The sequence below is a fragment of the Ahaetulla prasina genome, chromosome 2 (genome assembly GCF_028640845.1).
Source record: "Ahaetulla prasina isolate Xishuangbanna chromosome 2, ASM2864084v1, whole genome shotgun sequence".
Taxonomy (NCBI): Eukaryota; Metazoa; Chordata; class Lepidosauria; order Squamata; family Colubridae; genus Ahaetulla; species Ahaetulla prasina.
In genome coordinates this window covers 180,563,630-180,576,225 of record NC_080540.1, presented here as the reverse complement: position 1 = coordinate 180,576,225, position 12,596 = coordinate 180,563,630, and the positions used below count along the sequence as shown (strand labels likewise).

The 12,596-nt window shown below is 41.5% G+C and overlaps 1 protein-coding gene across 5 annotated transcripts; it reads right to left on the bottom strand.

Annotated features, from left to right (window-relative positions):
• Positions 1-1,550: 1,550 nt before the first annotated feature.
• On the bottom strand, positions 1,551-12,581 carry LOC131193543 (adenylate kinase isoenzyme 1-like). 5 transcript variants are annotated; one of them, XM_058173811.1, is made up of 6 exons: positions 12,546-12,581; positions 10,055-10,165; positions 6,177-6,376; positions 4,201-4,314; positions 3,043-3,237; positions 1,551-1,684 (listed from the first exon to the last, which is right to left on the bottom strand). In XM_058173811.1, exons 2-6 carry the CDS (start codon positions 10,113-10,115, stop codon positions 1,595-1,597), a joined length of 660 nt encoding a protein of 219 aa, XP_058029794.1. In that variant the 5' UTR covers positions 10,116-10,165; positions 12,546-12,581; the 3' UTR covers positions 1,551-1,594. The 5 variants fall into 5 exon arrangements, with proteins under 5 accessions (XP_058029794.1, XP_058029793.1, XP_058029792.1 ...); XM_058173810.1 differs by lacking the exon at positions 12,546-12,581 and adding an exon at positions 11,559-12,251; XM_058173809.1 differs by lacking the exon at positions 12,546-12,581 and having other exon boundaries at positions 10,055-12,251.
• Between the last annotated feature and the right edge of the window lie 15 nt (positions 12,582-12,596).

Genomic DNA, 12,596 nt, shown 5'->3' with positions numbered 1-12,596 from the left:
TCAGTGAGGTTCCATAGACCGAATTGTGGTTTGGCTTCTGATGATCTTGAAATTCCATATATGTAAAGTTTTAAAATGGCTTCCATCTTCAGTATCAGCATATGGGAGAGGTGCATTATAAAAGTAGATTTTCCAGCTTCTTGCACCAATGGCTGGAACCCCCGGCAGATTATTTATCATTAAATCCATTTAGATAATTTGGTCTAAAATTTTTGCAGGATCTGAGAAGGTATTTGGAATGAGAACCCTAAAGAATAATTTTCTTCAGGATTTGGTCTCCTCCCCTGCCTCCCATCTCCACCCCATCATGATAGGCTGGATTAATTACTTTGTTTAAGTCTTGAGTTGGTATTATAGAGGGATTTTAAAAAAACAAAGGACTGTATAGAACAAAAGACTGAAGCCTACAAGATGCTTTTTATTTTGAGTTGAAAGGGAAAGAAGTATGAAGGGTCCTCTAATACAAGGCATTCCCTTCCCCCTGACATGGGCAATACAGGTAGTCCCTGGCTTAAGATCACAATTGGGTCCAGAATTTCAGTCACTGAGAAATGCAGTCATTAAGCAAGTCATGTGACCAGACCTGATTTTACAACTATTTTTACTGCTGTCTTTAAGCAAATCCAACTTCCTGAGTTGAGGTTGTTTGCTGGAAACCTATCAAACTAGCTGGGAAAGTCACAAATTACAATCACATGACTGCAGGATATTGCAACAGGTAAATGTGAGCCAATTGCTAAGTGCCTGATTTGCGATTAGGTGACTTTGGAGGTGGTGTGGCAGTCGTAACTTTGAGGACATGTCATAAATCACTTTTGAGACTGTCATAACTTTGAACCATCTTAACTGAACAGTTATTAATCAAGGACTACTGGGAGTCATAATTTAATGCAAATGATGGGTTAATATGCAATTGTTTTTCAAATGTCACTGCACCTCCTGCTAATACTCATTTGTGGCTCAGCTCTGTGAAAAGTATATATGACAATTCAAAAATATTGTGCTGGAAAAGTGCCCAATTTGCCCAAGTTTATCTTTTCATGTTCCTGATATGTATCATCACTAGCTGAAAATCCTTTTGGCTACTTAGCAATCACCAGAATGTCTTGGCCTGGAATTTTGCAACCTCAGACATGACTTGGAGATATGACACTTCGAAAATACGAAGTATTAATTCTAGAGATAAATTAAACAAGTGGGAATATATCCTTGACTGAGGAATTTCAGAAAGAGCATCCCAGTTAGGGAATGAATGACTGTAGATTACAGCTTGCATATATGCTGCAACAGTATTTCCCCCTTTGTTCTATGATTTTTTACTCTGAAAGTGATCTTTCACTCTTATGTTTTGGCCAGCAGTAAATTTTGCTCACAGAGAACAATTTGCAATCATGGCCTTTCTTGGGGATTGCAGGATATGGTTTAACCTAGATTTCTGAATACATTGTCATAGACAGGACCACTCACTATGTTTCAGATTATTAGGTGAGGTTGATGCAGTTGTGAACCAAAATGGATTTAAAAAAAAAAAAGTTCTGATGAAGGCAAGGTAATAGACCAGAGCTTAATTTTATTTTTCTGTAGAACTAAATAGCTATACCACAGAGGTAGCTGCTTTTATCACATCATCAACAACACTGCAGCACTTGGCAAAGACTACTTCTGGGGGTTCCTCCCCAAGGATCTGCAAATACAAAAACAGTGATGGGATTCTTAGATACCTCTTCTAGAATGCCCCAGCCTCTTTAAGCTCTTTGAGTAACACCAGGTTTAAAAACAGGGTTGCCTTAGCTCATAGAGTTACAGTTACGGGGATGTCTAAACAAGCCCAAATACAGTAAAATGGTCTTAAATAAACTACTGCCATCTATTCCGATGCTGCTGGGAAGTATGGAAATAAGCCCTCACCATTATGGGATACTGACAAATACGTTCCCCTGAACACTGACATTTTCCCAAGATGTTATAGGCAAACTTTAAAAAAAACCTAAATGAGCAGTCTTTTTTTCATCTTATGACAGTTAATTTACTATGCAAAATGTGATTTCAGTGAAGAAATGTGTTATGCACTTTATTTATTGTGAAGTTATTTCTGTCAATTTTGTTGGGTGACTGAGAGGAATAAAAACATAATATGAAAATTGTAAGAGCTAGTTAGCCTGCAATATCAATTCATTCTCCATTATTTCATTTTATGCTAAAATAGCCTTTTAGGGTCTATTGTAATAATTTTTGTTTAAGAAATAATGAAATTAACTGATATTGGGATATATTCATGTGGAATGCTATGCTCTCAAGACAAAGCAACATTATGAAACTGGATAGATTATTTTAGCTATTCTAAGGGAAAAAAATAAATACTCTTCATATTTTTAAGAATTCTATATAGCTCTTTTCTTTTATTGGATCAAAAGCAACATGCTTAAAAAAATAGGACATGATTTGAACATTTAGGATTCATGCTGCTGGTGAATAGAGGGAGCCAAAATACAAGTTTGTATTGTGATACAGATTGCGATACAACCACAAATTTCTTAATATGCTTTATACACAGTGTTAGGAAAAGTAAATTAGGCATTGCTTCTAATATAATATCCCTAATGAAGCAAATTTAAGTTTCCCCTAAGCAATGTTCTAATTTCTGGTGTGTATTTGTGTGGGAGGGAATGTTTTGTGAGCTTTACCCAACCCAAATATAAATTTGTGTACCTTAATGTGAGTATAAGAGTATATCTATGTGATAGCATCATGTTAAAATATTTTCTTAGTACACTTTCTCCATTTTGTATTTTAACTATGTCACATACAACTCCCCGCCCCCCCCATTACCGGTATCATTTTATATTTATCACCTGCTTCATAAGTGAAGCTTAATGGGAAAGAGAGAGCATCTTTGTTGGAAAATATTGCTTTAGTCCAAAACACAATCAAACTGAGCAACAACAAGCTTGGGGTGGGAGAACTGAGCATAGTTCTCCCACCCCAAGCAGCTAGGCTTTCTTTGCCCAGGATCAGGGGGAAGGGCAAACGATAGAGACCTACATTCCGGAGTATGCTTTTCTGCAGGTAGTAGGTGAGGACAGGGTCACATAATGTAAAGTAAGTGTCAAGCCGCTGCCGGATAATTTTCTCATGGTCATTCAGTCTTTGGCCCAGCTGGTTTTTGATCATCAGCCGCTGGATCATAGTCTCTGTAGAACAGTCAAACACTATAACAATGTTGGGCAAACGTCCTACCTGTAATGGGAATGGCATAAGTTGGTCAGTTCAGTGCTTGGCCTGAAACTCTTTTCTAATTGGGAATGGAGAAGACTATGGTCAGAAGTCAATGCTTAAAATATCATAGCATACTTATATTTCTGTAGGAAGTTATTAGTGTGGCAGAAGGATATTGAAAAGCAAGCCAGTTTTCCTGATTTGAAGAAAAGCTACTCAAAAGTTTGCAAAAGGCTGTTGGTATTGAGAAACCTTGAATAATGGGAATATCGTGTTTAAAAATGCCGATCTGGGCAGTATGAAGAAAAACGACCTCAGATCAGAGGTAAACTCCTTTAGCTCATACATAGCTTAATATGTTAACTGAAAAATTATATTAAATATCCAGATGTTTGTGAACAAACCAAAATATTACTACAAGTTAAAGTTTTCAGAGGATTTGTGTTTCACAGTTTAAAAATTGAGATGGTGTTCTCTTTCTAACCTAGAAACTGCAGTATGAAAATAAATATTAGTAGGGGAGAGGTATGCAATAATTAATTGAACTGAACAGAACTACATTTCTTACTCTATACTTTCACAATTCTTCTGCAGCAGGATCAGCATCTCTTTTAACATCCTTGCTTCACCCTTAGTTTTTCATTAATATCTAACATAGATTTATTTTGGTCTAAACTAGCCAATTCAAATTCTTTCCTCAAGTTAAAACAGAACAGTCCTATGTTGAGCCAACCAATATACTCCCAGTACTAACTTCCATATTATTCTTCAATGACTCCTGTTCCAATTCACAACATCCTATGGTGAGTATAGACAAGATAGTGTCAGTTTCTCAATCTACAAACTTGACCAACAGCAAGGAATGATGCAGACTGAAGTCTGAGCATTAGAAAGGTCACAGGTTGCCTGCATCTGCTGTAAACTAAGCCATCCTCTCTCTCTCTCTCTCTCTCTCACACACACACACACACACACACTACTTACAACTTCCTCAAACAGCCTGGCTTGATTGATTTCTCGGGGGAAGCCTTCAATAAAGAATCCTTTAAAATTTTCAGCTTTTAACATCTTGTCAGTCAACAGTTCCAAGATGTAGCCCTAGAGAGAAAAGTGAAATGAATCTCTTAAGACCCTAATTTTGCAAGTCATACTGCTCCGTCTTCCTTTCAGGATAGGGACAGCTGTTTAAACATTTTGATATCCAAAATTTTATGGCAGCAAGCCAGGAAAAAAGTTCAGCCCTTTTATTCAAAATGGTAAATAGAGTTCAGCTTTCTTGGACTTTGAGAATCAGCAAAAAAGGTTTAAAAAGAAAAGCTGAGAAATGGCTGTCATTGCCTCTAAAGGCTATTATTGCCTCAAAAATGCAATGTTCATATCAATTTCCTCCCAGCATAGTCCTAGAAAACCAGAATCAGATGCTGGCTATAAAGAATTACAGAACCAAGTCCTTATCATCTTACACGGTACCTACATGCATGACACACACCCACACACCCAAAGCCCTAGAACTGGCTTATAAATCTCTAGTTAGCCTTCTTCGCAAAACTAGCAATTTAATGGGAAAATTGAAAGTTTTTTTAAATTTATTTTCGGAAATGGTCCCATTGTAAGCAGCCAAATCTTTCCAGAAAATCCACAAGCTGGGTATACAAAGTATTTCCAGTATTGCTCCACAATGGCTTTATACTCAGCCATGTATTTCTGATTCTAGAAATTCCATTTGCCTTTTGTCTTTCTGAACAGCTGCGGGAGATGGAACTGTCTATTTCTTAAAACCTGTTTTGATTTTTGACTGAAGTCAATGAAATCTCAAATACACCATCATGATTTTGTCATATTTTGCACTTGTAGTTTGGTGATGATTACAGCCAGAATGGGCAGTGCTGGGCTCACGTCTCCTTTTTTGTAGTATTCCTCCAGAGTTTGTACCCCTTAAATCTGGTAAAAAGCTACCCAATCACAGAGTACAATTCCCTGCTATTCTTTAAACCAAGCCACGCATCAATTTGGCTTTCCACAGCTAAAAAGAAGCCTTTAAAAACCCTCTATTGTTATAACCCATTTGCCACTGTGTGACATTATTGTCTCAGTCCCAGTCACGATCTTTATTTAAGGCTGGAATGTTAAATGCTTCCATTTAATAGCAAAACTTCTGTGGGAGACCCACCTGCTATCCTAAGAAAAGATAGCAGACGGCTGCAAAGAAATTTATTATGGACAACTATTGCTGGACTGATCTCAAAATATATATATATATAATCAGCCTTCTTTCGCTAACCCAAATTCTGCCACAGAATATGCTGAATTTCAAAGGTTTTATCTAACTCAAAATCTGACATGTCAAGCATTATGGTAAATGATTCTAAATAATCTCACTTAACATCCAAATAACAGTAAATTCTCAATGGCAATAACTGAATGTAAAATAGTAGAAGAAGTAAACTCAGTGGCGGTAACAGAACTGAAGCAGCTTCTTGGATGAGAAACAAAATAGCTTCAAGGAAAAACAAAGTCCAGTTGCCTTTTGAAAAAAACATATTTGGGACCATAACCTGATTGAGAATCTCCAGACTCTCAATGGCAATAAGCATGATAACTGACAGTGAAATTAACACACATGGATGGGTTCACATCAAAACACCCCTCCATCTTCAGGATGAGAATGAAAGGGATGAACTGAATATTGGCTCAGATATATTGCTTATGTAATTATAATCATGCTGCCAGTTATTCCAGAAATCATTTTTTTCCTCTGAAAATACTGAGCTGCTTTAAAATGCAACAGAGTGGACTGAATCCTCATTATATTCTTTAAAATAAATAGCCCTTAATTTAATAATGAGTATTTTGTATTCATTTCAGTAGGAAGAAAGCACAGCCTACATCTAGTCCAGGTTTGTAAAATGTTCTTAATAAAAATAGATTCTGCCCAGAATAGATACACTGTAGGGCCTTACCGAGGGCACCAGAGCCCCTTTCAGCAGGATATCCCTAATGGCTTTGCCTTTGTTAGTATTTCTGCTGGCTTCTTCTCGCAGCAGCTCTCCAATAGACACATGGGAGAAGTCGTATTTGCTAGCTAGTCGGATACTCTGCACGTCTTTACCAGAGCCAGGACCTCCTAACATAAAGATGATGATAGAGTCTTTCAACTTTTCTGCACAGAAGAAAAGACAGTCACATGGAGGATGTGTTCCTCAGGCAGTTTCTATTAAAAAACAATTGTACTTTGCAAAGTGGAACCCATAACAGCTTACGAAGGACAGAGTGTCTTATAATTAAATTAAAATTAAATTAAATTTAAATTAAATTAAAACATTATTATTATTATTATTATAGATTTTCAATACAATTAAATGTAGATACAGCTAGGCGGAGTGAGCAATCCAGTGGAATGTCTTTTGCACATAAAGCTACCTTAAAGTGAGATACTCTGTCAGTCATTCTCATCCAGTAATTTATATTCCCACAATACCGCATTTCCCGGAAAATATGACATGTCCTGAAAATAAGGCCAAGCCTGATTTTTGGGTTGGCTGTAAATATAGGCCCTCCCCTGAAAATAAGCCCTAGTGATGGGGTGCACGTGGCCAGCAGAGGAGGCAGCCCTTCCTTTCCCCGGTTACCTCAGAGCTTCTCGGCCACTTAATTGGATCAGCTGAGCTGCTCAGGCCACCATTCACAGCTGATTCACAGGTGCCACTCAGGCCGCCACCTCCAGGACGCACAGCCACTGTTGCAGACAATTGCGGTTGCAAAAGAAGCTGGAGGCCAAGCGACAGACCCCACACGCCTCACACCCTCCTTACCTAATGGTGACAGTCACAGCAGGCAATTCCATCCAGGAACAGCTGCCTCATGGGTGCCGCTCCAGCCGGCACCTCCTGCAAGCGTGGCTGCTTTTGCCATCAATTGCGGCCACTTCTGCAGTAGAAGGCCAAGCGATGCACCCCATGTGCCTCATGCTGGTCTTCCGAAGTGTACTGTAGCAGCAGCTATCCACAATTTTTTTACCCTTATTTTGTCCCGACCGTACTGGGCCACGTGGGTTGGGATGAAATAAGGGTTAAAAAATTGTGGGTAGCTGCTGCAACAGTACCCTTTGGAAGGCCGGCATGAGGCACGAGTCTCCTGCTGCAGAAGTGGCTGCACCCGAGGAGTGCTTTTGGGAGAGAAGGCAAAGGGGAAGCGATCGCTTGCAAACTCCTGCCCCGCTCCCGCCTTTCCGCTGGATGACTCCCAGCTGCCCCAGAAACCCAGACACCCAAAGCCCACACCCACTCGGCTCCCTTTTCCACAGTGCCCGGCTCTTTATCGAGGGGGGTGGCAGGTGGGATGGAGGAGAAGTGAGACATGTGGCGCGAGACAGGGCTTGCTTCTCTTGCCGTCCCTTCTCTCCCTTTCGCCGGGCATGGCAGGATTTCCTGCCCCTGCCCAAATTGGATGCAATTTGGGGATGGCAGGTGGGGAGGGGTGGGGCCCAGGAGACACGAGATGTGCGTCTTACCTGCCTTGCAGCTCTACCACGTGTCATGCCGTTGTCTGCAGGTAAACACATTATAGGGTAAAAAAAAAAACTCGCAAGTTTAATCAAACATCTCGAATTCGTGAGAACTTTGTTTTTACCCTACAACATGTTTGCCTGCAAACAACAGTGAGACACGCGACAGAGCTGCAAGGCAGGTAAGATACGTGTCTCGTGTCTCGCTGGCCCCTGGTGAGGGTGGGAGAAGAGACGGCAAGAAGAGTGAGCCCCGTCTCACTCCACGCATCTTGCTTCTCCTCCACCCCACATGCCACCCCACTCGATAAAGAGCCGGGTGCTGTGAAAAAGGGAGTCAGGCAGGTGCAGGCTTTGGGTGTCTGGGGCTGCCAGGGATCGCCCAGCAGAGAGGCAGGAGAGGGCAGGAGTTTGTAGGTGAGGGGGTTGGTTGGATGGATGGATGGATGGATGGGAGGCAGGCGAGTGCCAAGAACACTGGGGAGATTCCCACCTTTGGTTGCCCCAGCGAACAGCTGACAAACGGCTGAGATGGTCATGCTCGCTGCCTCCTGCGCCCCCAAAATAATAAGACACACACAAACACCCGATAATAAGGCCAACCCTTATTTCAGGATTCAAAAAAATATAAGACAGGGTCCTATTTTCGGAGAAACATGGTAGCAATTCTTCAGGTTTTGGGTGTAGCTGCTGATACTGGGTGTTCCAACACGAATGGTCCTGAGCAAGATATATCAGTTTTCCTTTACCTGAATGCTAAGTGAAATCATACTAACCACTGACATGTTCAGTCTTATATCAGGACTTAAATTTTAACTCCGAATCTCAAGGGTGAAACAGCTGGTCTGGAACATTTTAGGACTCTGTTGCTTCTTCCTCTGTCCTGAATTTCAGACAGTTTCTGACACAATGAATTCTGAAGAGTTTGAATATGTGCACATTCTGGTGTCATTTTGATTAGTTACAAATTGACCATAAAATTGATTTAAAAGCTACACGGAAGGAGAGAATTGGTTGCTGTTAGTTTGTACCATGTTTCCCCAAAAATAAGACCCTGTCTTATATTTTTTGAACCCCAAAATAAGCGCTTGGCCTTATTTTTGGAGAGATCTTTATTATTTTGGGGCATGTGGAGCAAGATGGGGTTCCTCTTGCTGTCTTAACTGATTTCCAGCTCTGCGTTTAAATATTTTCAGGGAGGGCTTATTTTCGGGGGAAGCTTATTTTAGTGCATGCACTCAAAAACCCAATTGGGCTTATTATCAGAGGATGTCTTAATTTTGGGGAAACAGGGTAGGCTTTTTTGTTTCCTTCTTTGTTCACCTGTCATTAAGCAGATGGAACAGAACTGTTCCAAAACAGCCTTTATGATAATGGCTGGGAATGATCTGAGTCCTTCTCTAATACATCTGGATTTGGGTTTCTCCAATCAGAGAAATTCAGATCCAGCTCTCTCCCTAAATATACTGGGTCACACTCCACCATGCCATTTATTTTGAATGAGGAGCGACACACAGGCAGTTGCTTCACATGTAAATGTGAAATTTGCTAAAGAACCAGTGCTGGAGGGGCAGCAGCATCAAGTGGCAGACAGAAGAGGCAAATGGGAGACAGATTAGCTTCACCCATGTAGTGCATGAGATTCCCTGGAAGTTTATCAAGCCTTACTGAATGAACTAGAACTTGCATATTTAGTCTGTGAAAACTTACAGAAATTCCTTGTGTATTGGGTGTTGGGGAAGCCACCAGACTTGAAATCCTGGGTTTAGAAAACTTAGAACTCCACCACCTTTGACATGACCTGAGTTTAACTCATAGAATCATCTATTATAATGTCCTTCCTGTTGAAGACTACTTCAGCTTCAATTGCAACAATACATGAGCACACAATAGATTTAAGCTTAATGTTAACCGCTCCAATCTTGATTGCAGAAAATATGACTTCTGTAACAGAGTTGTTAATACTTGGAATACACTACCTGACTCTGTGGTCTCTTCCCAAAATCCCCAAAGCTTTAACCAAAAACTGTCTACTGTTGACCTCACCCCATTTCTAAGAGGTCTGTAAGGGGCGTGCATAAGAGCACAAGTGTGCCTACCGTTCCTGTCCTATTGTTTCCTTTTGTTATATCCAATTAATATAGTTATTACATACTTATGCTTATATATACTGTTGTGACAAAATAAATAAATAAAATAATAAATAAGGTTTCAAGCTAATAGCCCACCCCATCCCAAAGCTAGGAAACGGAATCAAAGAAGCTTGATGACTAGACATTTGCTGATATACTATTCTAAATATTACAGCATATGCAGAAGGAAGAAACTGGGTACCTTTTAGTTCATGCTTCAAGGGCTTAGTGGATTTTGGAAGACTGCCCTGGCAAATCCCCATTCTGAAGACTCATCTCAGGATCACAAGGCACTGGTCCAGCAGACTGCAAACTGATGTACAAAACTATTTTGGCCATTTCAGCTTATCTGACATGTGACTACCCTGGGATCTCTTTCTGATGTCACAGACATCTGATGTCATGGCTAACCAAACCTGGAGCAAGCAAAGCTGGAAGGGGCAGGTTGCTTTCATGGTTGGTAATCTGTTGCAACTAAACTGGGTCCACAAAGAAGTGCCTCTCTTCTTGGCTCAACTCTCAAGAAACAAAGGATATCAACTAGACAGTCCTTCAATTTCTATTTGCAGGTCTTTGTTATTTTGTGATTTTTTTCCAGTTCCTTCTCTTCTGCTGTCTCCAGGTAGTGCCACACTCACTAGCCACTTTTTTGCCTTGAACAGATAAGTCTGAGATGTTGTGTGTGTGCTTGTCTGTTTGAAGTCACAGAGCATTTTACCTTCATTTTCTATTACTTTGTCTATTTTCTGGTTCCACCAGTTCTTATATATGAACTGTTTTGTATATGTCTGTAACTGATTAGGAGATATACCTAGAAATCTGCATGGTATAATAGTTAAAATATAAGTCCTGAGTTCAATTGTCTACTGAATAAGGGATTAGTAGACTCAGTGGAGTTTAAAAATGTCTGTTCACCCCCAAGCTCCTTTGAAAGGGAGCTATTCTTGACCTATATATCATGAATTCCTATTGCAACGCCATATTTTAAATACAATAAATTATTCCCAATTCCCCACCCTGTTTGCCAAATCAGGTTGCCGCAAACTAACTCAAAGAGCTCATAAGACCCACCCCACAACTTCCACTGAGAGGAATAGGCGTTTCCGCTCATACTCCAACAATAGGTGGAAATCAAAGAGATTTTCCTTGCAAACCAGAAAACTGCAACTTCAGGTTCAGGTACAAACCTCCACGGAACAAGAGCAGAGTGGATGCACGAATAAACCAGAAGGCGCATTTACATGAAATGGGCAAAACTGCATCTTCTCATTTTCTAAAGCAAACCATGCATATCTGTGTTGCTGTTCTGAAAACCATTGTATGAACTCTAGATCAGGAGTCTCCAACCTTGGCAACTTTAAGCCTGGCGGACTTCAACTCCCAGAATTATGTTAGAAGCAAGGGTTCTGTGTTAGAAGCAAGGGTTGAATTCCACCCTGCCAAGTGGTATTTATTTAAGAGGCCCTTCCTCTTACACCGGGCTAGAAGAGGAGACTGATTTATGCCTTGGGTTTAAAGCTAAGCTGGGCAACCCTGGGACAGTTACTCTCAGCTTTAGGAAGAAGGCAAGTTGCAAACACTGTCCTAGGCAATCACCGGGAATCAACCGGTGACTTGAAGCCCCTTAAACCCAGATTGCATTCCTGGGGAGGCTGTATAACATCAATCTGACATGAAAATTTTCTTAGAAAGCTGTGAAGACTCACCTGTCGTTTGTCTCGTCTCCAACCCTTATGTTTTACCTTCTCCCACCAAACAACATCTGGCAAGAAGCTCATCTTGGTAACTATAGTGATTTGGGATAAGACTGCCAAGACTCCTTTTGCGTAGTGCCTCTGACTTTTGCCCGGAAAGTATAGGAATTCCCAATCAACCCCCCACTTCCAGAGAGAAGCTCTGCCATTTCCCACTTTTTCTTTAATCGGATCTGATCTGATCTGATCTTTCCTGAGCCGCCAGTTCTTAAGAAGCGCTTTGCCAAACTACTTTCCAACCGGGCCACAGCCATTTTCTCGCATTGTTCTGGTCAAGCATCCAGAAAGCTGGATCTGACTGGAGTGTCCAGGAAATCCAAGAGGATCCATTTTCTGCCCTTCTGCCTCAATCTATAACAACGCAGTCTAAGTCTAGTCCTCCCCTACACTAGGCTGGGCAGCGCATCGCCGACTCCAGCGTCAGGTCCAGCCGCTACATGGAACAGGCTTGGGTTGCACCTGGGGAAACCTGAGCCTTGCAGCGCAGCTCCGCCCCTTGTGTTTCCCTAAGTGGGGCGTCCTGGCCTTTCTCACCGCCCTTAAAAGGAGTGACGCGCGCACCCGGCACGTTTCTTTTGCAAAGGATGAGAGAGACAGAGAGACAGAGACCTTTTCTAGTCCAGGGGTCTCCAACCTTGGTCCCTTTAAGACTTGTGGACTTCAATTCCCAGAGTCCGTCAGCCAGCAAAGTCAGCAAAGCAAAGCTGGCTGAGGAACTCTGGGAGTTGAAGTCCACAAGTCTTAAAGGGACCAAGGTTGGAGACCCCGTTCTAGTCCTTGCGTTCTCTCTGCCCTCTATCGGTCTGTTTGCCCCCTGGCGTGTCAGGGCTCGGTAGACCCTAACCCTTGGCCAGCTGCGTTGACCATCGCTGTGGCTCAAAACGAAAACAACGCTCAGCGAGCCCGCTGGGCTTCTCACAGGGAGGTTTGTACCGTTACCGCGATGCGATGCCGGAAGTTTACGAGCAACCACAGCGTCTACTTCCTTCT